We start from the raw sequence: 27,987 nt of genomic DNA on the forward strand, positions 1-27,987 counted from the left end.
GGTGTACGAAAAGCTCTCCGAGGCGCTCGGAGAGGGCGTTCCACGACGGATAGGGCGGTCTTATCTATCCGTTTTAGAAAAGACGGACAAGCATAAATTGGCCTTTAGGGGTGACATGTTGGTAAAGATGCTGTATGAAGAACAGGATGAGGAAAATGAGGAGGCAATTCTTGGTCCTGATTCTTAGTCAGAAATCTCTGATGCTAAGGACCTGGACTTTGTTTTACAGGCTCAAGCTGGAGTTTTGGGTGTGTCTTGGAATCCAGTTCTTCTTAATGAAGAAGGTTGTTTTGATGGTATAGGAGACTTATCTTTGATAAAGAAGGAAGAATAAGCTGTAAATGAATAAAGCAAAGAAACACCCAGCCACACATGAATACGGCTCATTTTCTACCAATGTTGGGCATGAGAAGGTGTTTGCATAGCTTGTGTATCAAAGGGTCAAAGTAGTGAGTTGCTAAATACAGGAAACAACACTTTTTTTTTTTATTATGAATGCTTTACCTGAAAGTGAAGCATTTGCTCCAACGACAGCGGATCAGTTCACTGACAGATATTCAATTCCAGAGATGGGGTGGACCTTCTGTATCATCTTGTAAGTTAAATACAACATTTTCAACCTATTTTGTACAAAAGCGTTTTTTGTTTTCAATTTATTCCTTGATTCAAGAATTAACAGCAGATATCTGTCGTCGAACTGCTTCTTAAATCATTGTGTATTGACTTCTGCAGAATAACTTTTATTATTACTGCATGTTTCACAGCTTGATCAATTGATCCATGTCTCAGAAAGACACATATAAAACCTCAGTGATATCATGAAGTTGTGTTGACACCATGTTTGTTCTTTTCTGTTTGGTTCAACTTTGGACCAGCAGCTCAGACGACCACGCATAAACAAATATGTGATGAATCCGCTAATGCACCTTTCCAGCTTTCTGTTTGTGTTGGCGTGCGGGTGCTGGCCACTGCCCGACCCTGAGCCCCTGATGCACGGTGAGGTCCAGTCTCCCCAGTATCCGCAGCCTTACCCTCCCAACCTGCAGGAGCAGTGGGACCTCAGTGTGCCCGAAGGCTACCGGATCCAAATTACCTTCACACACATGGACATTGAAGCTTCTGCAGGCTGCTACTACGACTCCCTCACAGTCAGAGCCACATTTCAACACATATACAGTTCATTTCAATAGACAATAATGCTGCTGGGCTTGAATTTGAAACATAAAGTGTGACAAGCTGACCTCTTCTCGTTGGTTAAAATGTTAAGTTGACACTAAACCTATTCTATAGACAAATCATTTTCTTTTTAAACAATATGGTTATATATGTGATGAGAGATAAAGCAACACCATGTCATTTCTACTGAGGAACAGCACCACCTGCAGCCACACGTGGGGAATTCTTCTAGGCTCCGTGTCAGAGTGATTAAGGGGTTTTCATGTAGAGAAAGAACAGAACCTATCAATGTGTTGGATGGAGCTCTGACTGGTTGTTAAAATCACTGAGCTGAAACACAAATGAACGGTGGATATTATTAATTCTAAAATTATTATTATATATGTTGTGCAATAGGAGTAGACTTGACGTTGGCTAATTATTAATAATCATGAAATATGATTATATAAATAATAAAAGATTATTTATTAAAAATAATTAAAAAAATGATAAGGCCATAACTTATCGTAGAGGGGCACCACCCTGGTAACAGGGACCAACGATATCAAGCTATAAATATCAGTCTCATAATGATAAATGTCAAATTAATAATGTCAATATTTTAATATTAACGATTACTTAATAAACAGTGAAGGCTTCTAAGTTCGAGCACAGGCAATCATAATCCAGCTGTATTCACATACATATGCACAAATAATCACAGACTACAGATACTTTAATTACAAAAGCATTTATTAAAAAGGGGAAATAAAGTTATAATGTTATTCAATGATTCCTCATTTTAACAAGCTCCGATATTTCAAAGATAAACACAGCAGCAGCACTATCACAATTCAGAAAATACATGTAAAACCGACGGTCTACCTATGTATGTCTATCTCTATGTGTGTGTGTGTCTGTGTCAAAGTGTCTCTCTGTGTGTGTGTGTCTATGTGTGTGTGTGTGAAATAAAGTTAGTGTTATTTAATGATTCATCATCTTAACAAACTCCCATATTTCAAAGATCACAACAGCAGCAGCATTTATCACAATTTAGAAAACACATGTATTCATCTATGTGTATCTGTGTGTGTGTGCATCTGTCCGTGTCTATCAAAGTGTGTGTGTATGTGTGTGTGTGTGTGTGTGTTGTGTGAGAGAGAGAGAGAGAGAAAGAAGGGGGCGTGGCGATGACGCAGTCACGTAGTGACGTCACATCTAAGATCGAGGCCGACAATGTTAGGCTTGAAACTACAAAACAAAATGGCGGGTTCCTTATGAATTTAGAGCCAGAATTGAGGGCGGGTCTAGAGATGAACAATCTCCAATGGCCGCCGGACCACGTGTGAGACACAAAGGAGGAGGTGGAACAAAGGATTCTTTGTTCTAGTTCAGCTTTGGAGTCAAAATGGCGGCAAGATGCCTTCAGGCCCTCTAAATATAGATTTAACTATGTGACATGAACTGTATTATAAATACAGATCGGAACGTGTGTAGGTCGGTTTAGGAGAAGAGAGAGAGAGAGTGAAGAGAGAGAGAAAACATGCCAGGAGAGTTCAAAGAAGCTCTTAAAACACGCCAGAGATTAGTTAACAGTGATTTAACCACTCAGCCCCAAGCGGACGTTGTGGGCTGAGGTTCTGATCGGTAAACTCACTGCAGACTAACACAGACGTTAACAGCGTGGCCGGAGGCTTCTCTCGCGGCGCTCAAACACTAACACAAAGAACCCGGAAATGAACCGGAAGTATGAACGTCGCGCTTCTGCAGGGAACGGCTTTGTGGACGCCGTTTGTGGATCGTTGAAAAAAAGAGAAAAGTCTATGGAAGTGTCGGAGTCCGTCCAGCGGGGCACTTCCTGTTTCGGTCTTTCAAGTTAAAACAGCAAAGAGTCCTATCAAAAATAAAACTTTGACTGAGATAAAAGAAGAAAATGAAACGACTTCAAATAAAATGATATTAAACAAACGTCTAATCGCCTCCTTAGTTACTGAGTCGTGTGGTTAGACCTCTTGAGGTCAGAAGACAACTTGAGCAGCGTGGAAAGAGGACAAAGAGAGAGTCTCTTAAAAATACCGAGTTAACTAGTAAAACCCCTAGGGGTTCTGTTGTAGCTTGGGAATCTGAGTAAAAGAGAAAGGTTTCTGGGAGCACAATGGTTTTGTAGTACCTGGGAGGTACCTGCCTCCTCAGGAAGTGGTCATGGTCCTCAGTTGACTCTCAGCCAATGAGAATGTCAGGGTTCCGACCTTAGTGGGCGGGGATTCGACCTCAGTGGGCGTTTCAGAGTCTCATTTGGGTTTTTGCAGAGCGGCCTGCAACATCTCCCCACCAGGGCCTGCTGAGGGGGGGCACAGTGGGGGTTCAGGAGATGCTTCCCCCACCAAGGCGAGGCTCCAGGCTGTCTAGAGAAGGTGTGAATTAAGAGTGAAACTGGTTGAACTGGTTTCAGCTGGGCCTTGTAGGCCTCAAGTATTTATAACCCATTGTTTGACGCTCAGCACTCAGGACTCTCCCCCAACATATATATTGGAGTTAAATGCTGGTGTATAATGTTTTCTAAAGGCCAATTTATGCTTGTACGTCTTTTGTAAAACGGATAGATAAGACCGCCCTATCCGTCGTGGAACGCCCTCTCCGAGCGCCTCGGAGAGCTTTTCGTACACGTCTGATTTTTCTAACTGTCCGTGTTTATGTCGGAGAGCCCATGGACAGCTCTTGGCTGTGATTGGTCCGCGAACGACATCATTTCCCTACGACATCATTTCCCTACGACGTCATTTCCGGACCTCACACTTCCTGCCTTCTTCCCTGTGTCACATCAAACCAAAACACAACTACCATTCTACGATTAATGTGACGTGTGTGTTAAGCCACCGGAGTTGTCCGGCTGACGGTGGCTCGTTAGATCACTGACGGCATGTGTGCACGGTTACATACGGTTATAACGAGCTTTCAAAACGGCGCTAGCGGGCTAGGCTAGCGGGCTAGCCACCATGCTAACTGCGGTGATAACAGAGCAAAAACCCGCCGTCACGACTTTAATTCCACTTCTATCATGACACTGTTTCTATAATACCGCCAGGTTAGAAGCAAACACTGGATAGTAGTAGTTAGTGTCGGGAGTCCCTGCTGACTGTGTGTGGAAGCTGGGGGGGAGCTAGCTCCGTGTAGCTTCTAGCTACATGTAGCCTCAAGCAGATTCAAGCTGTGGAATCAGCAACACAGTTCGGAAACAAGACCGGAGAACCGCTGCGCTAAGAAACGCTTACATCAGCATTTTGATCCGCTGGGTGTCACTTTATTTAGTTCTGTTAATTGCCATGGTTCAGTGTGTGGGAGGCAAGCTAACAGAGGTAAACAGACACACGTGGACTTCTTCTTCCCAAATGGGGTAGGCTTCTCTGAGCTCGTCTTCCGTTGCGCCACCTATGGGTTTGGCGGTGAATTTTTTTTGACGTACAGTGGTCGGAGAAGCAAAAATCAAAAAGACTCTTCGCCCACCCGTGGAGCCCTCTCCGAGAAACTGATACGTAGAAGCATACTGGAGCCTTAAGTCTTGTTCTGGAATTATAGGCTGAGGCAGTCAGTCCGTTACACACTCTCACAGGAGATCGTACCCGCTCACCAAAGTTACACTGATAAAAAGAAAATTGTTGGACCAACTTAAAAAAAACAAACAGGAATTCAAGCTTGTTCAACTTAAAGTTAACAATATATTTTAATGCAATTGCTAAATTTAATTTAAAAAATAATAATTTCAGTGTTACCGATTGAAGTAATTTTTTTATATAAGCAACAAGTTTAGGTTCGACAGTGTAGAGCAAGAACAGGCGTTGATAATGAAGATGGCACCATTCACCTTCAAACTAATTTTTGAAGCTGTTATTTTAAGGTAAAACAGCTTTGTGGTGTTGCTTTAATCTTCTCCTCGTGGTGTTATGAGCTGCCAGACACAGTTTCCATTTAGGACAATTCATGCATGGGACAAACGACCAACAGCAAAGTACAACTTGGTGTTTTCACAGCAAAGGTGACTAATTTTTTGTTTTTGATACGTTCCTTCAGGTTCTCTATGATGGAAAGGTGATGGGAAAGTTTTGTGGCTCTGAGAACTCAGCTTATGGGCACCATCCCGGCAACCAGCCCATCTTGTCTCCAGGCAACAGACTCACCCTCATCTTCCAGACAGATAACAACAACCCAGAGCGCCACCAGAACGTGGGCTTCGCTGCTCATTACCAGGCGTCAGGTAACACTTCTTCTCTGTTCACCCTCCTGTCGCTTCCCTCTTCTCACAGCAGAACCTTCCCCCCTTATAATCAATCACTTTGTCATCACCAGACATAGATGAGTGTTCTGCCCCTGGAGATGCCTCAGGTCCACTCTGCACTCAGATCTGCCTAAACACACTCGGGTCTTACATCTGCTCCTGTCACCATGGCTACGAACTACGCTCAGACCAGCGCAGCTGCATGTGTGAGTGTTGCGCAGATACACTCCTCCCCTGTATGTGGGCCAAACGGTTGTGACTTCAGTTTTGTCGAGTTTCACAAATGATATACAGCTACATTTAGAAGATAATGTCCTGAAACAACCTATAAAAATGATTTCATTTTCATTTTCAACATTTTCATTAAAGTCTCACAGAATAATTCATGGATATTGATACAATCTGGATCTTGTGAGTTAAAACGTGGTTTCATAAGGGGACTGTTAGGCCTTGGTGGAGGTATGTGCTCTTTCAAGTGCCAGTTTCTAGTTTCTCCTGTTTCTTGTTGCCCAGTGTCCTGTGCTGGTGATACTTTTGATGAGCCGGAGGGATTTCTTCACAGTCCAGGATATCCCAACTCCCCACCTCATGCCGTGTCCTGTCAGTACATAATTTCTGTAGAACTTGGCTTCGCTGTGTCTCTCAACTTCTCTGACAACTTCCACATCGAGAGTGTTGACACGCAGCAAGGCCTGAGCTGTCTCCATCACTGGTTGCAGGTAACAACAAGCAAATTCCATACACTGTCTATTAATGGATTGGTGATATGATAAATGAACAGTGTAGGTAACTGCTCCTCTCTCTGAAGGTGACCGTTCCAAACAGAGATCACATAAAGCTGTGTGGTGCAAAGAGTCCAGGTCTGATGGTCACAAACTCCAACACTGTCCAGCTGGACTACCACACTGACGACGAAGGCCTGAGCAACGGCTGGAGCCTGGACTACAGCACACACAGTGAGAGGGAGAGCAATGACAGTAGAAATAAACCAATGAGCACTTAAACTGTTGGGTGCCGCTGTCAAAGCATTTTGGCACTGTGCACCATATTTGGTCCCTTCAGGTATGCTGCTGATGTTTCATATGCGTTTCCATGGCTTTTCCAGGGGTGCAGTGTCCAATTCCTGGTAACGTGGCCGAAGGCAGAGTCACGCCAATCTTGACCAAATATTTCTACAGAGACTACATCTTTGTGCGCTGTGCCCAAGGATACAAGCTGATGATGGTTAGATGAAACTTTATTACAACAAGCAGTACTTTGTATCAAGAAAAAGTGTTAAGGCTGACGTTTAATCGTTTCCTCTTTTCTCTGTTTCAGGGGGGTCAGGAGATGGAGAGCTTCTCTACCATGTGCCAAAGCAATGGACAGTGGCACCTTCCTCTGCCTGAATGTCACAGTACGTCACCTTTAAGCTCAAACAAATATATGTAACAATATAATGGAAACACAAACACTTTCTCCTGATGACTTGGAACAACAAACAGGAAAAACTAACACACATGTCTTGTTTTGTTTCTTTGCAGTATTTGATTGTGGAGAACCTGAACCTCTGCTGAATGGTGGAGTGACCTTCCTCTCTGGCTTCCAAAACCAGTACCGTTCTGTTGTTCAGTACCACTGTAATGAACCGTTTTACTCGCTCCTTGGGGCCGTGAATGGTGAGATATTTACATACTGGCTGTGTCCCAAGCCTCGTAATCCTCTAAGGCCAAACTGGAATGAGATTTCTGTGATTTGCATCATTAGCTTGCTTCACCATTACTGCTGTTGTCTAGAAGAATAAGGTTTTAATGTCCCTTGGTTTTATAACATGTATGCATTAGCTGTTTGATTGAGTTGAAACCTGATAACCTAAGCTTGTTAGCTAAAATCAAAGATTAACACCAAACTATGTTTTTTTGTATTGTTCCATTTACTCCTCAGTTAGCTTCACCTGTGAATCAGACAGAAAGTGGAGATCCAACAATGATGTTGTTGTCAGACCAACATGCATACCAGGTATGGGTTGTCAGTGCAAAAGTAGCACACTGCAAAAAATATCTAAGTTTATAAGTTTTTTGGCAATTGGAACTTTGAGTCTGTTCTTGAGTGAAACTTCATTGTGTTTGTGTACATCTGCATCACATCCAGTTTGTGGCAAGCCAACACAACAACTCTCTGAGTATCAGAGGATCATTGGAGGCAAAAATGCTCCAGACAATACCATCCCCTGGCAAGTGCTACTGAATATAGATGGAGGAAAAGGAGGAGGCATGGTGATCGCAGACCGCTGGATTATGACCGCAGCTCATGTCGTAGTAAAAGAGGGGATCACTGCATTAAACCACACTGTTCAGGTAAGTGGGCCACCATAGTTGTTACCTGCATGCCCATGCTCAACATATTTTGACACATTTCTACATATCTTGTTGATTTTCAGGTTTTTATGGGACTTACTGATGTTCGGCCCTTGATGGTTTCTCCTGTTAATGTTGTCTCAGTCCACATTCACCCTGATTACAACAACCCCGTAGACGTAGACTACAACAACGACATTGCCTTAATCAAACTGCAAGACCCGATCACATTCAACCCATCAGTAATGCCCATATGTTTACCAGCGCAGGATGCCACATATGGCACTGGCACATTGGGGTAAGAAAACAACTGTCATGTTTACATTTTAGGATGCTGCATAAATCATGAAGTATTTCCATGTGTTTAAGTTGTGTGAAATCTGGCAAGCTTTTCAACAAGAGACTGTGATTTGCTTACTTCTTCAGGATTCACCATAACCGTGTCTACCTCTTTTTCAGACTGGTGTCAGGTTTTGGCGTTTCAGGAACCGATGGCCAACGGTTTTCTTTTAATAAGCTGAAGTACGTGCAAGTGGCTGTGGTGGACCAGGAGGCATGCACTCAATCAATTACATTGGCTAAGCAGAAACCGAACAACAACGTACCAAGCCTGACAAACAACATGTTTTGTGCTGGAGATCCTCTAGGAGGGAAGGACTCCTGCCAAGGTGACAGTGGAGGCCCCTACGCCCTGATGGACCATGGACAGTTTTGGGCTGCAGGGATTGTCAGCTGGGGGGAGGGCTGTGGAAAGAAGGGATCATATGGAGTCTACACCAGAGTCACTAACTACCTGGACTGGATCAAGAAGACCATGCAGGAGAACTGAAATTTCCGAAGTAACTCATGATGAGAAAACCACAACATCTCAAATTAAACAAATGTTGTTTCAAATAAAAAACTAATGAACAAAACACCTGTGTACATTCTGGTTACAACCCTTTAATTTTCCTACTGCTCATCAACGATGGATGATTCTTTTCGGGAACCCCATTGTATAAGGTGAGCCTCAGCAGTTCAGGTAGCTGTCATGCACAGCTGAGTTGAGCACCTGATCGATGTCCTTTCTGATTATTATATTATCTCAGATCTAGTTGAATATTCAGAAATGACTAAAGGCCAAAAACATTGCATCTTGATGGAGTGTCTGACTGTAGCATGCGTAAATATCTTGGCTATGTCCAAATACTCTTACAAAATGTCCAAATACTCTTACAAAATACTCTTACAAAATAACCATTGTTAAAACAGTTATATTTAAACTTGGATCCAGTATTACACAAATATGATCAAAATCAGTTACTATGTCAATCCTTTCACATTTGATTGGAATAGGTTGTAAAATGGATTTAAAGATAAACATAAGTTTTTATTTTTTATATTTGTACTGAGACAGGAAAGATTCCTAGACGAGAAATTATATTAAGAGATTTTTTTGACTGACTGTATCGGCTGCTCTACACATATTTAAAAATACAGCATCAACTACTTTTCTTCTAACAATCCTTTGTTAAAGTTGGTCCACTAAATGCAAGCTGGTAATTTTGGTGGAAATATTAGTTCATATCTCTAATTTTGGATCTTTTCCAAACTTCCTAAATTTTCATGAAGCTTTTTCAATGAAATACATTTCATCAGTGTGTGACTACCAAAGTTTTCCCTAGTTTTGACATTTTCAATTGTAAATATGAGCATATCAACTTTATTTTTGTTTGATTGTGTGAGTGTGATGGTGAAAGATTTTCTACGTGAAAAACTGAGGCTCCAAGTGGAGTGTGTGAATGAGTCTGGCTTCATACGTGTACATCCAAGGTAACTCTGGGTAATGTCCCTGATGGCGCCCACACTTTCCTCCCACAAGTCACATTTGCCAAGATAAACAAAAACACCTAGTGGGAGTTCAATGTTCAGTACCAAACACCAGGATCCATGGAACTTGACCCAATCCTCTCAGAACAGTAAACCACATTCAAACTGTAACTACTTCCTCCAGACATGGGTTGGACATACTCTGTCATTTGGTTAATTTGAATATTTTTAAAATTGAATTTTAAATTCAACTTTGGGCTCACACCTTAGATCCAACTTTCTCTGTTCATGGACTTCTGCAGGTTTGTGTCTGTGTGTGAGTGCTTTTCTGTGGGCTTCACTGATTCTTTAATGCATGGAGAGATCCAGTCCACTCTGTATCCCCTGCCCTTCCCAACCGGCCTGAAGATAGAGTGGAACATTTTGGGACGTGAAGGCCACCAGATCCAGCTGTCCATAACACACATATCCGTGTTTTCATATTGTGACGCCCCAGCTTTAATACTAGGCCCTTTGTTTAATATGTGTGCATTCTCCCTGTTTTAGGAGGAGCAGGCGGTGGTTGATGAGGGGCGGGGCTCCAGGTGATGGCCACCAGGTGATTGCCATCAGTATTTAAGCAGTGTCCCAGAACCTCCAAGCTCTCTCTGTTCCAGCTCTGGCCTGACGCCGTAAGGCTGCCTGCACCTTGTTGTGAGACTGTTGTTTGTACCCGTTTTGTTAAATAAACTTACGTTATTGTTAAACGTTACCCGACGGTGTCAGTCTTCCCTTTTGTCATGGCTACTGGGAGCTAGGTAGTCGTGACAATATTGATGTGCTAAACCCAGAACTTAGTCTTATATTCAGTACTTCAATATGAATAGAGAATTGAGGTATTGAATTGGACAGACAAATAAGAAAAAATCAAATTTGAAAACATTGATCTTGAGCTTCAATATTAAAAGTATTGCTTTGCTATCAAAGCTGAGTCTGACGTAATAACTGACATCGATAACAGATCAGCGTTCCAATGTAACAGATTTGTGTTTGAATTTGGATGCATTTTGTTTTCTAGTTTAATTAAGCATAACAGACGGTAGAGATGCAAGTTTATTTGAACTCAAACAGTTTCTTTAGACTTGTGTGTTCAGGACTCGGGTTGGACTTTGACTCTATTCATGCATCAAGGTTTGGAATCAGACTCATGACTTGACCATTACATCCTGCTCCTGATCCACAAATGCTCTCTTTCCCTCATTTTATGTTTTAAAAACTCGACAATATTATCTAACATTTGAAAGAAAAAACAAAACACAATTCTAATAGTATTCTTTTATAACTCCTCATTAAAATGTCTTAAAACAGCTAGTCATATGTTATCTTTTTTGTTGGCTTATGTGCTCACATTATCCAAAATGTTTCCAACAACGTTCAAACCCAGACACATCACTAATTTTATTCAAGGTAACTGGACGTTTTATTTTAGTCGCCTTTTTATTGCGTCACACCAACTTGACCCGTGGCTTTGCTCATCTCTGCTTCCGGTGGCAAATGACTTATGCAGAACAAAAACACACAGCTAGCAGGTTAGCCAGTGAGCTGTTTTTTCCATCCACTATGTGTATTGGTCTCTTGTAAAGGATCATGGTTTTATTAACCGTTTACTGCGTAACGTGAATAAAACTTTAACACATTACCTCATCTGGGAACATGATTTGAGACACGTCAGGTTGATTTTCAAACTAGCTATGTTATCATTGTTTTGATTCGAGAGACCCCTGGTAGCAGAAGATACATATTTAATGTTTAAGTGCAAACCCCCACCACCATCCCAGGCACATCACACACATATATTTAGACATTATGGTCTGAACACCAGACAATTTCCTACTTGACCAACGCCAGCGTCACTGTTACTGAGTCATGTTGTTGACTTTAAACTCTTCTCCTACTGTGTCAATTTCCCATTAGCTGCAAATATTAATGTGTGTTGTAGTTAGTGTATACAAACTACAAAGATTTGCTTGAACTCACATGAAACAGAACCAGTCAGGGATTGCCTCATCATGTGTTTTTATCTAGATTTATATCTTTCAGGTCGTCTATGATCAGCAGATCCTGGGGAGGTTTTGCGGCCAGGAGAATTCCACTGGTCACCCAGGCAAAGAGCCGATCCGTTCTCCTGGCAACAGACTGACTCTCATATTCCAGTCAAGTAACTCCAACTCAGAAGTCCAACAGCATATTGGCTTATCTGCTACCTATAAGTCAATAGGTAAAGCTGTTATGGTCATACCCCTCCTCTGTATCAGAGTGTATAGAAAACACACAGTGAGAGATGGAAAGTGTCGTGGCAATTTCTACAACCCCACCTTAGCAACGAGGAAACGAGACACAATTCTCTTACAGTATTGTCACACTTTAATGCTCAGAGCATGGTGCATACCACAAAGTTTAGTTTGTAATATGCACCCAGATAGGAAACAGTTCTGTCTTTATACATTTCACAAACCCCTCCCACTCTGGTTGGGGTTTGTCAAACAGTCAAAGGTTGAGATCTTCTGATCACATGAATACAACAATGCCTAGTTAAAGCAATCAGGACATATACATTCAGTAGTACAGGAAACAGCATGATTAAGGTTACATTGTAAGAGATTCATGATCAATCAAAGGGGAAATAAACATGATTATGTTATGGTCAACTGTTATATTTCCCTTACAAAAGAAAGATTCTGTCTCTTTGTGGAATATTTGTTTTGCTAACTCTTCTGTTGGTTAATTGTAACAGTTTTACAACAGACATGCAAAATTGTGATTATCATTGGGTTGTAATTAGCGTCCCACAGGCCAAATGACCAAAGGGGCAGAATGTTGGAAATTATTTTGCGACAAATAAAACAATTACAGCAATTCAAAACACATCTCATTTGAAAAATATAAAAATGTCCCTGTTATGTTCTGCAGGGATTAACTGTGGAAAACCTGACCCTCTGCTGAACGGAGGGATGATCAACCGGATTGACTTTGAAAACTACTACCGCTCTGTTGTTCAGTACCACTGTAATGAACCGTATTATTCCCTCCCTGAGGATGCAAACGGTGAGATTTTCACAAACATCATGCCAGTAAAGTATCACTACTAATGCACATTTGAGCACATGAATCTTTACATTTTTGAAATGGCTTGGTTTTGAAATATGTCTTGTTCTGTGCTCTACAGCTATATTCACCTGTGGAGCAGATGGAAAATGGAAATCTGGCACCGGCAGTGTTGTCACTCCTACATGCATACCAGATATCTGTTGCCAAAATAAAATCCTGTGATGCAATTGAAACATAAAATCTGTATTTGTGTGAAACTTCACAGTGTTTGTGTACATCTGCATCACATCCAGTTTGTGGCCAGCCAACACAACGTCTCTGTGTATGCAGTGTTGGGGAGTAACGGAATACATGTAACGGCGTTACGTATTTAGAATACAAATTATGAGTAACTGTATTCCGTTACAGTTACAAATTAAATAGATGGTATTCAGAATACAGTTACATTGTTGAAATCAGTGGATTACATGACGGTACTTCTCGAGTTTATTCACCGGCGGCAAAGCCCCCAGGAAGCAGCTGGAGACCAGGGCTGCAGTAAGAGCGCCCGGACCCCGGCGGCGTGAAGGAGCCTCACCGCTACCGGCCCGGGACCGTTACAGGCCCGGGACCGAGGCTCTGAGAGAGTTCCGTCGCTACCAGAAATCTACGGAGCTGCTGATCCGCAAGCTGCCCTTCCAGCACCTGGTGAGAGAAGACCGACCTGCGCTTCCAGAGCTCCGCTGTCATGGCTCTGCAGGAGACCAGCGAGGCACGCCGGGTTCACACCGGACGCTGAAGCGCCGGGCAGCGCTGATAATATCACCCGTTGACCCAGTAGTATAAAAGCATATGGTCACTTGTTGCTCCAACATTAACTGCAACAGCGTCCCAATTTAATTTCATCCATCTTCAAGAGCTTCTCCGCTGTTTGCTCGTTCAATGTCGGGTGTCGAGGGTAAATTACGTATTCTCCGCCCCCGCCCCCCCCTCTCTTTTTATCTTTATGACTGCTTGTGTGTCTGTAGTGGATGGGCAGAGGGGGGCATTTAATAATGTGATCGGTAAAATTGGTAAAATTAAAACTCCAGGACAACAGAAGGGGAATACAAACTATGGGACGCATACTTTATCATTTATATCATATAATATGTCATCAATATCGTTTAAAATCATTTTTCAGTGTGTTTCCTGGAGCGATATGCTCGCGTCAAGCGCAAAAAATAGACTCGACGCCGAAACGATCGCTGCACGCCGCGAGGCAGCCTTGGCGCAGGGGGGGGTTCAGCCTCCGGTGGGACCGGCACAGAGGTGGGAATGGATGGGAGCCGGACATCCAGCGGGCCCGCCGCATCTTGCGGAGAGAGAGTTTAAACTGCTGCTGCTCCACTGACTATAACAACGCCGCAATCATACACTTAAAAAATGCAATACAAACCGGAAGTATTCCAAGTATTCAGAATACGTTACTCAGATTAGTTAATGTAATGGAATACGTTACAGATTACATTTTTGGGCATGTATTCTGTATTCTGTAACGGAATACGTTTTGAAAGTATCCTTCCCAACACTGTGTGTATGAAAGGATCATTGGAGGCAACAATGCTCCAGCCAATACCATCCCCTGGCAAGTGCTACTGAGTATAGATGGATCGAGAGGAGGAGGCATGGTGATCGCAGACCGCTGGATTATGACCGGAGCTATTATCGTAGAAAAAGATGGGAACCCTGCATTAAACCACACTGTTCGGGTAAGTGGGCCACCATAGTTGTTACCTGCATGCCCATGCTAAACATATTTTGACACATTTCTGCATATCTTGTTGATTTTCAGGTTTTTATGGGACTTACTTATGTTCGGACCTTGATGGTTTCTCCTGTTAATGTTGTCTCAGTCCACATTCACCCTGATTACAACAACCTTGTAGACGTAGACTACAACAATGACATTGCCTTAATCAAACTGCAAGACCCGATCACATTCAACCCATCAGTAATGCCCATATGTTTACCAGCGCAGGATATCACTGGCACGATGGGGTAAGGAAACAACTGTCATGTTTACATTTTAGGATGCTGCATAAATCATGAATTATTTTCATCTGTTTAAGTTGTGTGAAATCTGGCAAGCTTTCAACAAGAGACTGTGATTTGCTTAATTCTTCAGAGTTCACCATAACCGTGTCTGTCCTCTTTTTAAGACTGGTGTCAGGTTTTGGCGTTACAGTAACAGACGGCAAACGGTTTTTAACAAATAAGCTGAACTACGTGCAACTGCCTGTGGTGGACAAGGAGATATGTACTGAATCAATTACGTTGTATAAGCAGAAACCAAACAGCAACAATGTACCAAGCCTGACAAACAACATGTTTTGTGCTGGAGACCCTCTGGGAGGGAAGGACTGCTGCCAAGGTGACAGTGGAGGCCCATACGCTCTGAAGGACCATGGACGGTTTTGGGCTGCAGGGATTGTCAGCTGGGGGGAGGGCTGCGGAGTGAAGGGATCATATGGAGTCTACACCAGAGTCACTAACTACCTGGACAAATGTTGTTCTAAATAAAAAACTAATGAACAAAACACCTGTGTACATTCTGGTTACAAACCTTTAATTTTCCTACAGCTCATCAACGATGGATGATTCTTTTCGGGAACACCATTGTATAAGGTGAGCCTCAGCAGTTCAGGTAGCTGTCATGCACTGCTGAGTTGAGCGCATGATCAATGTCCTTTCTGATTATTATATTATCTCTGATCTAGTTGAATATTCAGAAATGACTAAAGGCCAAAAACATTGCATCTTGATGGAGTGTCTGACTGTAGCGTGCGTAAATATCTTGGCTATGTCCAAATACTCTTACAAACTGCTTTTAACCATTTTTAAAACAGTTATATTTAAACTTGGATCCAGTATTACACAAATATGATCAAAATCAGTTACTATGTCTATCCTTTCACATTTGATTGGAATAGGTTGTAAAATGGATTTAAAGATAAACATAAGTTTTTATTGTTTATATTTGTACTGAGACAGGAAGATTACTAGATGATTAAGAGATTAAATCTTAAGAGATTTTTCCATAAAACATTATGACTGACTGTATCGGCTGCTCTACACATATGTAAAAATACAGCACCAACTACTTTTCTTCTAACAATCCTTTATTTAAGTTGGTCCACTAAATGCAAGCTGGTAAGTTTGGTGGAAATATTAGTTCATATCTCTACTTTTGGATCTTTTCAAAACTTCCTAAATTGATTGAAGAAATTTCAGGAAGCTTTTCAATGAAATACATTTCATCAGTGTGTGACTACCAAAGGTTTCCCTAGTTTTGACATTTTCAGTTGTGTATATTAGCATATCAACTTTATTTTTGTTTGATTGTGTGAATGAGCTGGTATAAGATTTTCGACGTGAAAATCTGATGTTTTAAGAGTGTGTGGGCTTCATACGTGTCCATCCAGGTTAACTCTGAGTGATGTCCCTGATGGCGCCCACACTTTCCTCTCACAAGTCACATTTGCCAAGATAAACAAAAACACCTACTGGGAGTTCAATGTTCAGTACAACACGCCAGGATCCGTTGGGACTTGACACAAATCCTCTCAGAACAGCAAACCACTCGCAAACTGTATCTACTTCCTCCAGACATGGGTTGGACATACTCTGTCATTTGGTAAGTTTGAATATTTTTTAAAGTGAATTTTAAATTCAAGTTTGGGCTCACACCTTAGTTCCAACTTTCTCTGTTCATGGATCTCTGCAGGTTTGTGTCTGTGTGTGAGTGCTTTTCTTTGGGCTTCACTAATTCTTTAATGCGTGGAGAGATCCAGTCCACTCTGTATCCCCTGCCCTACCCAACCGGCCTGAAGAGAGAGTGGAACATTTTGGGACTTGACGGCCACCAGATCCAGCTGTCCATAACACATCTGGACATCAAACCATCCGCTGGCTGCTCTGAGGACTCTCTTACAGTCAGAACCATATTTTAACATTTAATTACAGTGTATTTTGAACAATATCTGTGTTTTCATCTTGATGTGCTAAACCAAGAACTTAGTCTAATATTCGGTACTTCAATATGAATAGAGAATTGAGGTATTGAATTGGACAGAAACATAAGAAAAAATAAAATCCTACACCGGAACTTCCACATGTTATACAAATAGAAATATAAAAGGATTCGTTAATATACAAAACATTGATCTTGAACTTCAATATTAAAAGTATTGCTTTGCTCTCAAAGCTGAGTCTGACGTAGTAACTGACACCGATAACAGATGAGCGTTCCAATGTAACAGATTTGTGTTTGAATTTGGATGCGTTTTCTAGTTTAATTAAGCATAACAGAGGGTAGAGATGCAAGTTTATTTGAACTCAAACAGTTTCTTTAGACTTGTGTGTTCAGGACTCGGGTTGGACTTTGACTCTATTTATGCATCAAGGTTTGGAATCTGACTCATGACTTGACCAGTACATCCGGCTCCTGATCCACAAATGCTCTCTTTCTCTCATTTTATGTTTTAAAAACTAGACAGTATAATCTAACTTTTGAAAGAAGAAACAAAACAAATTATACTACTATTCTTTTAATACCCCTCATTAAAATGTCTAAAAACAACTAGACGTATGTTATCTATTTTGTTGGCTTATGTGCTCACATTAAACCAAAATGTTTCCAAGAACGTTCAAACCCAGACACATCACTCACTTTATTCAAGGTAACTGGACGTTGTCTTTTAGTCGCCTTTTTATTGCGTTACACCAACTTGACCCGTGGCTTTGCTCATCTCTGCACCCGGTGGCAAATGACTCATGCAGAAACAAAACACCCAGTTAGCCAGTGAGCTGTTTTTTCCATCCACTATGTGTATCGGTCTCTTTTAAAGGATCATGGTTTTATTAACTGTTTACTGTGTAGCCAGAGTAAGACTTTCACATAACCTCATTTGGGAACATGATTTGAGTCACGTCAGGTTGATTTTCATCGGCAATGGTAGCGAAGACAACTCCCATGAGCCTATGCTGTTTCATGATGTCATCAAACTAGGTATTTTGATGTTTTGATTGAAAGACCCCTGGTAGCCAAAGTTACATATTTAATGTTTAAGTGCAAACCCCCACCACCATCCCAGGCCCATCACACATATATATTTAGACATTATGATCTGAACACCAGACAATTTCCTACTTGACCAACGCCAGCTTGGCTGTTACTGAGTCATGCTGTTGACTTTAAAACTCTTCTCCTTCTGTGTCAATTTCCATTAGCTGCAAACATTAATGTGTGTTGTAGTTAGTGTATATAAGCTACAAAGATTTGCTTGAACTCACATGAAGCAGAAGCAGTCAGGTATTGCCTCATCATGTGTTTTCATCTAGTTTAGGCGGTGGACTAGTGGCAGAAACTTGGACTATGGGCAGAAAAGGTCTCTGGTTCGTCTCTGGCTCTAGAAACAACAAAAAGACGAACCTGGATTGATCTGTCCAATAAACCAAGAGGATTCTCCCCACCCTGTCTAGTGCCCCTGAGCAAGGCACCTTACTCCCCCAACATCTGCTCCGCGGGCGCCGTACATGGCTGCTCACTGCTCTGTGTGTCCTGCACCAGATGGGTTAAAAGCAGAGGTTAAATTTCCCTCCTTGCATGAGTGTGCTTGTGCATGTCTGTGCATGTGTTTGGGACAAATAAATGTATCTTAATCTTAATCTTAATCTTTATATCTTTCAGGTCCTCTATGTTCAGCAGATCCTGGGAAGGTTTTGCGGCCAGGAGAACTCCACTGATCACCCAGGCAAAGAGCCGATCATTTCTCCTGGCAACAGACTGACTCTCATATTCCAGTCAAGTAACTCCAACTCAGAAGTCCAACAGCATATTGGCTTCTCTGCTACCTATAAGTCAATAGGTAAAGCTGTTATGGTCATCTCCCTCCACTGTATCAGAGTGTATAGAGAACACACAGTGAGAGATGGATAGAAAGATTCTGTCTCTTTGTGGAATATTTGTTTTGCTAACTCTTCTGTTGCTTAATTGTAACAGTTTTACAACAGACATGTAAACATTTTGAGTATTTTTTGGTTGTAATTAGTGTCCCACAGGTCAAATGACCAAAGGTGGAGAATGGTGGAAATTATTTTGCGACAAATAAAACAATTATAGCAATTCAAAACAAATCTCATTTGCAAAATCTAAAAATATCCCTGTTATGTTGTTCTGCAGTGATTGACTGTGGAAAACCTGAACCTCTGCTGAACGGAAGGTTCGTCTACCTGTCCACCCGTCAGACCGCTAGAGCTTATTTCCACTGTAATGAGCCGTACTATTATCTCCCTGAGGATGCAAACGGTGAGAGACATCATGCCATAAAAGTATCACTACTAATGCACATGTGAGCACATGAATCTTTACATTTTTTAAATTGCTTGATTTAGAAATAAATCTATTTCTGTGCTCTACAGCTAAATTCATCTGCGGAGCAGATGGAAAATGGAAATCCAGCAACGGCAGTGGTGTCACTCCTACATGCATACCAGGTACCTGTTGTTATTCAAAACATATCTCATTTGAAAAATATTGAAATGTCCCTGTTATGTTGTTCTGCAGCAAAAGGGTGTGGAGAACCTGAACCTCTGCTGAATGGAGAGATGATCAAACTGTATGACCAGTTCAACAACCTCTCTTCTGTTTTTTACGGCTGTAATGAGCCGTTTTATTCCCTCCCTTTAGATTCAAACGGTGAGATTGTCACATACATCATGCCAAGAGGTATCACTACTAATGCTTATGTGAGCACATAAATCTTTACATTTTTGAAATGGCTTTGTTTTGAAATATGTCATGTTCTGTGCTCTCAGTTTTTTTCACCTGCAGAGCAAATGGAAAATGGAAATCCAGCACCGGCAGGTTTGTCACTCCTACATGCAAACCAGGTACTTGTTTCAAAAATAAAATCCTGTGATGCAATTGGAACACAAAATCTGTATTTGTGTGAAACTTCATTGTGTTTGTGTACATCTGCATCACATCCAGTTTGTGGCCGGCCAATGGGACGACTCCTTGTGCATCCGGCGATAATTGGAGGCAACAATGTTCCAGAATATACCATCCCCTGGCAAGTGCTACTTAAAGTAAATAACACGGTTGGAGGAGGCATGGTGATCGCAGACCGCTGGATTATGACCGCAGCTCATATCGCAAGACAAGCTACCAACCCAGTATCAAACGACACTGTGCAGGTAAGTGGGCCACCATAGTTGTTACCTGAATGCCCATACTCAACATAATCTTTAAACAGACAGAGACATTCTAAATCCTACATATCTTGTTGATTTGCAGGTTTATCTGGGACAAACTGATGTTAAGAGCTTGATGGTTTCTCCTGTTTATGCTGCCTCAGTCCACCTTCACCCTGATTACAACAAACCCGTACTCTACAACAACGACATTGCATTAATCAAACTGCAAGACCCGATCACATTCGACGCATCAGTAATGCCCATATGTTTACCAGCGCAGAATGCCACATATGTCACTGGAACGATGGGGTAAGGAAATAACTGTCATGTCTAATTTCACATATTCTTCTTTTGTAATTCATAATTTTTGTGCTCCTTAATTAGTTTTTTTCCCCTTGATAAGCCAACATGTGAATATTGTCCAGCTTCGAGACAGACAAATGATTTTCTTTTTACTTCTGAGTTCACCATAACTTTATCTTATCTGTCTTTTTCAGACTGGTGTCAGGCTTTGGCGTTACACAGGAAATGGGCAATTCAACAAAAAAGTTGAAGTACTTTCACCTCCCTGTGGTGGACCAGGAGACTTGCAGTGAATCATTTAATACGTCTCAGGAGAAACTAGACGGAGGACAAATCCTGACAGACAACATGATTTGTTCTGGACTTCCTGAAGGAGGGAAGGACTCCTGTAGTGGTGATGCTGGAAGCGCCTTTGCCCTGAAGGACAATGGACAGGTTTGGGCTGCAGGGATTGTCAGCTGGGGGACTGGCTGTGGACGGCAGGGAGCATATGGAGTCTACACCAGAGTCGCTAACTACCTGGACTGGATCACGAAGACCATGCAGGAGAACTGAGAGTTACAATCTTTAATCATTAAGTTCTGAAAAATAACAACAAACAAGAAAGAATGACTTGACACATGTCTTCCAATAAAATGATGGAGGTAACTAAAGTAATAATTGTCATGAGGCTTTTCTTTAAGAAAAGGGTAATTGTTCCGCTATCTGCTCTAGGTAAACCATGAATTTATTCTTCTATGTGCACCATAAATTGTGAAAGTGTTTATATCAATAACCAAGTGTGGTCGGCTGCCAAGTGTTTCTGGCACAATGAAACACTCACAACATTACAGAATACTCAAACAAAACCAAATACTCACAACACAATCAAATACTCACAACACGACCAAACAACCAAATACTCCAAACATGACCAAACAACCAAATACGCACAACCCAACTAATCATAACAAATTACTCATAACAAAACCAAACAACCAAATACTCCCAACATGACCAAACAACCAAATACGCACAACACAACTAAACATAACAAATTACTCACAACACGACCAAACAACAAAATACTCACAACATGACCAAACTACCAAATACCCACAACACAATCAAACATAACAAATTACTCACAACACGACCAAACAACCAAATACTCACAACACAACTAAACATAACAAAACCAAACAACCAAATACTCCCAACATGACCAAACAACCAAATACGCACAACACAACTAAACATAACAAATTACTCGTAACACGACCAAACAACCAAATACTCCCAACATGACACAACTACCAAATACTCACAACACAACTATACATAACAAATTACTCACAACACGACCAAACAAATAAATATTTACAACACTGTAGGATCCCGGCACAGTCATACTTATGCCTAACACATTAATTAAATAACTGCATGTACAGAGGTGTCAAAAGTAATCACATTCATTACTCAAGTAGAAGTATAGATACTAGGGTTTAAAAGGACTTCTGTAGACGTTGAAGTATCAACTCAAGCTTTTTACTTAAGTAAAAGTGTAAAAGTACAGGTTTAAAAACTACTTAAAGTATAAAAGTTAAAGTAATGTAAGGGGATTTTTTTCCCCATTAAGGACAAACTCTTAAGCCGCGTCTCAGGGGCCTAAAGTGCACTACACCACATCCTCCAAAAAAAACATTTTTCTAAAAGCCATTATGACTATAATGTTATATTAAAATGTTATGTTGAAAAATGTGGGATGCTGCGAGGACGGAGGTGCACGCCTCATCCGCTGCGTGCGCCACTTGTGTGTGTTTTTGAACGATGACAAACCGGAATGAAAACAAGCCAAAATGAAATAGGAGTAACAAAGCTATTTTTAAAATGTAAGGAGTAGAAAGTACAGATATTTGCGTGAAAATGTAAGGAGTAGAAGTAAAAAGTCGTCTGATAAATAAATACTCCAGTAAAGTATAGATAGCCAAAATTTCTACTTAAGTAAGGTAACAAAGTATTTGTACTTCGTTACTTGACACCTCTGTGCATGAAACAACAGTGTATAGAACCACACTAAGAACAAGGGTGAATTATGTAAGTCACATTCATTACAACACAACCAAAAACAACCAAATTCTCACAAAACAACCAAATACCAGCAACAAGACCACATACTCAAAACAACTAAATACTGTGTTGTCAAATAGATGAGGTCGTTTTATATATTTACCTTTTCACCTACTCGCATGTTTTTTGGAGCACGGTGATCTCTCAGGGCCACCGTCATTTCCGTGTCTCCATAGAAACTAATGACCCGCTCCGCACTGCTCTGTGATTGGTCGACCCCGGTGCTCACTGCCTCTTCTCATCCACCACTGCAGCGTGTTCTGCAGATCTACGGCTGCTGTACATCATCTGGACTGTCCTATAAGACTGACTGGATCATATAGGGATGTACAGCTGCTGCACATGTATCAGTGGGGTTAAGTAAAAAAGTAAAACTCTCAGACTGCAGTGACGCAGTGAGCTGCTGCTGCTGCTGGACGTGGAAATCAAAAGCGAAAGCGATTTTTGTTAATTTTGTTTTCTTTCACTTGTGTCTCTTCATCTCGTGCTTACTCACCTTAAACTTTTAAGAACAGCAAGTCAGACTCCATGATGATAACTGAAGTCGTTTTGTTTGGATACTTCATGACGTGCGTTTGTGGTAAGATTATTTAAACCCGGGCATATTGATACTGGACATAGTACTGCCAAAATATTAACCAGTATTTGACTGGTATGACTTATCTTGATCATGTTTTCGAGGTTTACTGGAAATAATCATGTAATTGGCACACATTTTGAATCAAATAGCAACTGTGCATTAAATAGCATACACTCCCAGTTAATTTATTGAAATCGACTGGTTAGTCAGTCTAACATAGTCTTCCAGTCAGTGAACAGTAGGTAAACTGAATATACAAAGAAGTCTTATGACAAATATTGGATAAAACATATTTTTCTGATCATACATTTTTGATAAATGGATTAGATTGAGTAGTTACTTTTTTGTAAAATTCTCCTGGAACAATACAAGTGAATACAGAAGCTAAAACATCAGAGCTTACTTCCTGGTTTCCTTTTAATCAATACGAAAGGACCAAGTGTTTTCCACAAAGCGCTCAAGAAATGATGAAACAGTGGATATGGAAATTAATTTGTTTAGAATATAGGACAAGATGTTGAATATTTCTTGTATATTTAGGTCTGCTGTACAATTTAGGTTACAAACTACCAGTAGATGTTAGGCGGTGTTAGTGGCCGCCAACTGATGTTAGGGACATAACTTCCCTTAGCAGCTTAGCTTCATCAAGTGTTTTGGACATCATTACCTCTAATCTAACTTCATTCACAGTTTATTTATCAATTTGTTTCAGTTAAATTAATATCATTTTTCTAAACTGTATTACTGTAAAAGTTGACATTTATCCCTTATAATTCAAGAAGATAATACACTTTTTGGTGTTTTACGTGTGTCTGCTCCGTGTGCCTCAGCGGATGGAGTTGCCGATGTGGTGCTGTCCTGCACCCTGGTGGAAGACGGAGTCGGCCATCATGGAATGGGCGCCGCCTTCACGCGGACTCCAGCTACTCTCGTCTTTAGAGATGTTGAAGTGGCTCCTGAGGAATCACTGGACACTCTTACTCAGTTTGTCCCACCCTCAGTCCCTGACCCAGACCTCATTCTGTTTGAGTCCCAAGGTTTTGTTTTTCCTCTACCTGTAAAGTTTGGTGCAACATAAGCAGAACCATGTGCTGAACGTCTCCTCTCATCCCTCTGTGGCAGTGTCATCGGTCGGGATCCCCGGTGCAGATGTGCTGCTCCATGCGGACTGCAACGAGCAGGAGGTGATGTGTGAAATAAGCCGTTACGCTCCTCAAGGATCCCAGGGAGGCTCAGATCCAGCCTATTTCATGGTGTCCATTAATGTTGAGGGAGTTGAGTTCAGCACTGTGTTGATCCTGCAGACCACTGTGGTGGAGAAGGATCACACAACACTGATGCAAAGCAAACTGGGTCTGCCTCTCAGCCAGTCGGGTTGTATGCCGACTGAGGGTGAGATGCAGCGTTTGGAGATTTCTCATTTTATAATTGGACCTTTTCCATTCCTTGTTTCGTGACTTTGTCTCTGCTGTTGTCTTTGTTGTCTGTCTGTCCCCCAGTGATATTCCTGGTGTTTTCCCATGTTAAGTCTGTAGATGCCCCTCTGAGAGGTGATGTCCTCCTCAACTGTGGCTTCAAGCAGCACGAGAAACTCTCATCCCTGGATGTGGTCATTGAATGGCGGATGCAGCACAGAGGGAAGGGGAACAAAGTGTTTGATATGAAGACGAGGCTGGATGACGCTGAAGGAAACACAGTGGGTGAGTGCTGTGAACAGGTCTGCATGAACTCCAATGTTTTATCCAGGGTCCTAAGTGCTGGGAGTGACTTTCTGTAGCTCTGAAGGTGACAACAGGTGAGGATATCCCTCCAGTCTCCACTAGATGTGTATATTTTACTATAAAACAAGATTTTAATCTTTAAGATCTACATGTATGAGGAGTTAACGGAGACTAATAGAACAATAGACATGTTACACTGATGATGGGCTTTCATTACCTTCAAAACTATCATTCCTATCACATCAATGTCTGTCACTCATCTATTTTGGAATCTCTGATTGTTTTGAGGATGTCTTGTCCCTCATCACGTCTCATTGTATGTTTTCAGTGCATGCAGAAAGGACAGGCTCCAGCATGGATGCCTCCAGGGTTGCCGGTGAGGGTAATGTCTCTGTGACCCTGGACAATGTGCAGGTTTCGGACGAGGGATCCTACATCTGTACCGTTACTTCAGGCCTTTTCCACGCGCAGCAAGTCATTCAACTCCGTGTTATTCGTGAGTGTCGCTCTGATCTGATCTCTCAAGTCAAGAGCATCCACAGCCCGCTTTACATTCCTCCCCTGATTCTGTGTGTTCAGAGCTGCCCCAAGTTTCACTATCAGAGGAGAAGCTGGTTTTGAAGAAAGAGTCTCCTCAGACACTGAGCTGTCACTGCAGTAACTACTTCCCACTGGATGCTCAGGTCTGTAAACTCTGATTTTAGATGGAGCCTTATTCTGGATATTATCCTTTTTCTACCACTGAATTCCTAGGAAAGTCATAAGATCTGTTTAAACTTCTGTTATAAATGTTCTGATAGTATTGCGAAGCCATACTGGTTCGTAAAGGTATAGAGACAGCAAACACATAAACCTGCCTGACGATGAGACTGAGGCAGTAAGTGTTTTGGTATTTGGTGAATGTGTTTTTTGACAGATCATAACTGTCTTCTTTCCTCTGCCTCTCAGATGGAGTGGTTATCCATGTCACCTACTGATACAGAGCCTGCAGTCTTTCCAGATCAGGGATCACTGTCCAGCCATAGGCAGCATAGCGACAGGACGTACTCCCTGTCCTCTCACCTGGCTGTGCCCCCCACTGTCCCCCCGGGCACCAAAATCATCTGCAGGGTGTCACACCCAGCCCTGGACGCTCCTCTCTCTGTGAGTGTGGAGGTACAAAGTCCAGAGCAAGGTAATAAGTTTGGCTTTAATGGAAAATATTTACTTTCTTGCTGAGAAGCATGTGAGAAGATTGATATCACATTCACTACTGTTTGGCGAATATAAGGCTACAACTACGAGTCGAAATCTAATCAGTTTAACATTGAGTTGAAGTGACAACTGGCCAAATTTTGAAGAAATACCCTGAAGGTAGACTTAAGATATTATGTTTACGAAATAATAAGGAATAACAGAATAGAAATAATAAAGATCCTTGTTATTTTTACACAAAAAGCAGTGATCTGTCAGTGATCCGCATTACATACTGTTTACTTTACTTTCTATCTAATGTAATGTAACTTCAACAATTATTTTTCTTTCTCTCCACAGATTCCTATTTGATTGTTCTGGGTTTCCTGATCGTCACTGTAATTTTCTTCTACAATCTTATGAGATAAGTCGGTTGTGGAGATTCTGAGTAAATCCTCCTGACTTCCTTTGTGTCATTTACACGACTCTAAGTTATTACTGCTTACCTTACAAAACAAAAAATCTTCATTAGGTTCTTTCAATGAATGTAGCCTCCTGTTGACTGGATAAAGACATATTTTGGGCAAAAAGATAATAATTTAATTTTAATGTGTATATTTGTTTGATATATTTGTTGTTGAGTGTTGTTTGTGGTGATTCACTTACATTTCCGTACTCAATTCTTAGCACCTGCATAAATCCCAATTTTCAAATTACAAACTGTAATTGATTTTTTTTCAAACTAGGTATTTGTTGCTCTCACTGATGCTGTTTTTAATCAGTCCTTGTGTTATGGCTTTTTCTCTTTGTCTATTTGTGTGATGTTGATATTGTTACTGTTTTCTGTAATTTTCTTTTCATCAATAAGGATTTTGTGAATCAGACTTTAAAATTATCCCTGTTGGAGTTTGTTTCTTCTTTTTTATGGTTATTCAGAGGCAGAGTATGAATATTTCTAAATCAAGGGCCAGTAAGGGACCACAATTTACAGAGAGGAGCCAATTATAACATCAATGCACAATTAAGTTAGCTCTGAAGCTTTGCGCAAAGCCACACATCATTTACTACATTTTGGAATTTGAAAATTGTTTACGTACATTCTATAAAAAAAGAAAAGCTTAGAAAATACAAATTATTTACAAATTAAATTTTTGTTAGTATTGTCAATAAGTGAAGTATTGACTGGACAAGGGCACTTCTGGGGCCAGTCAGGTTTCAGCTGGGACCAGTGCCCTCCTGCCCCTGGATATGCCCCTGTGGTTTATTATTGTTGTGATTGTTTATTGGATTCTCTTTTTGTTTGTCTGCATACAAATTTTATAAAATTACATAATTATTAGAATTTGAATTGTGTTTAATCTGTGTCAAATCACAGGAATCTGTGTATTTATGCCGGTTGAAGTTCAGGTAATGGAGGAAAACAACAAGATCTAAATTGGCTCAATGTGTCAAGAACGTATAACAAAGGTCAGTCGTCAGGTCTATTGATGATTTCTTTATTGGCATCAGCAAAAGTGGTAAGCATGCATTTGTTTTTCGCAAATCCTGTTGCATCTCTTACTGTAAATCACACTTGTTCTTATACCTAATGTGGTAATTACCCTTTAATAATGTTGTTGCAAAATACCATAGGGTAGTTTTGGACTGGAACTGCTACAATTATTCTTAAATGCCCTTTGCACGTAAGGTTGTTCATATTTTCACAATTTCATCAACTCTCAAAATCAGTCTGAGGAGAGGAAAACGAGCTTTTCTCCAACAACAGCCCCCCCCCCTACCAGAAAACCTGAAAGAATGTATAAACCTGCTTTCAGGAGCATCGTCTGACGGATGTGTACTATGGTTCTACTCAAACAATACTACATGTATTTAACGGTTCACAATAGCAGCAGTTGTTTGCAGTCTCTGGGTATAATTTTTTCTCAAGAGCAAGTGAATTTAAGACTTGGCAAACTCCTCGACGTCATTGCATTGCATAAGCAGTAATTATCAGATCAGAAAATATACATAGGTCCTTGAAACCACTAACAAAAGAAAATGTACAATCGGCAGTTAGATTCAGACATGGCAGATACACAGGTCACACAAATAGGCAAAACTATGGACACCGTTTGCCATGCAAGTTAAAAACAAACACCTCTTTTGACTGTTACTGAACTGAGGGTGGCAGCTGGGTCTGTTTTGATGTGAGCGGGCGAGGGGGCAGCGGGAGGGCCGGGCGGC

The 27,987-nt window shown here is 41.2% G+C and overlaps 2 protein-coding genes across 2 annotated transcripts; both read left to right on the forward strand.

Annotated features, from left to right (window-relative positions):
• The first annotated feature begins 479 nt into the window (after positions 1 to 479).
• On the forward strand, positions 480 to 20,834 carry LOC133014531 (uncharacterized). The gene is made up of 26 exons (XM_061081797.1): positions 480 to 595; positions 935 to 1,148; positions 5,224 to 5,407; positions 5,500 to 5,634; positions 5,942 to 6,147; positions 6,237 to 6,384; positions 6,534 to 6,652; positions 6,746 to 6,824; positions 6,952 to 7,086; positions 7,352 to 7,426; positions 7,559 to 7,764; positions 7,848 to 8,062; positions 8,224 to 8,590; positions 11,653 to 11,770; positions 12,523 to 12,657; positions 14,535 to 14,679; positions 16,154 to 16,315; positions 16,406 to 16,613; positions 18,371 to 18,548; positions 18,863 to 18,988; positions 19,102 to 19,176; positions 19,247 to 19,378; positions 19,498 to 19,572; positions 19,673 to 19,878; positions 19,979 to 20,187; positions 20,376 to 20,834. Exons 1-26 carry the CDS (start codon positions 492 to 494, stop codon positions 20,734 to 20,736), a joined length of 4,317 nt encoding a protein of 1,438 aa, XP_060937780.1. The 5' UTR covers positions 480 to 491; the 3' UTR covers positions 20,737 to 20,834.
• Positions 20,835 to 22,522: 1,688 nt separating this feature from the next.
• tapbpl (TAP binding protein like) lies at positions 22,523 to 27,106 on the forward strand. Its single transcript, XM_061080744.1, has 8 exons — positions 22,523 to 22,870; positions 23,701 to 23,907; positions 23,993 to 24,262; positions 24,370 to 24,570; positions 24,920 to 25,087; positions 25,171 to 25,274; positions 25,540 to 25,765; positions 26,125 to 27,106. Exons 1-8 carry the CDS (start codon positions 22,819 to 22,821, stop codon positions 26,190 to 26,192), a joined length of 1,296 nt encoding a protein of 431 aa, XP_060936727.1. The 5' UTR covers positions 22,523 to 22,818; the 3' UTR covers positions 26,193 to 27,106.
• The last annotated feature ends 881 nt before the right edge of the window (positions 27,107 to 27,987 follow it).

The sequence above is a fragment of the Limanda limanda genome, chromosome 11 (genome assembly GCF_963576545.1).
Source record: "Limanda limanda chromosome 11, fLimLim1.1, whole genome shotgun sequence".
In the NCBI taxonomy this organism is placed as follows: Eukaryota; Metazoa; Chordata; class Actinopteri; order Pleuronectiformes; family Pleuronectidae; genus Limanda; species Limanda limanda.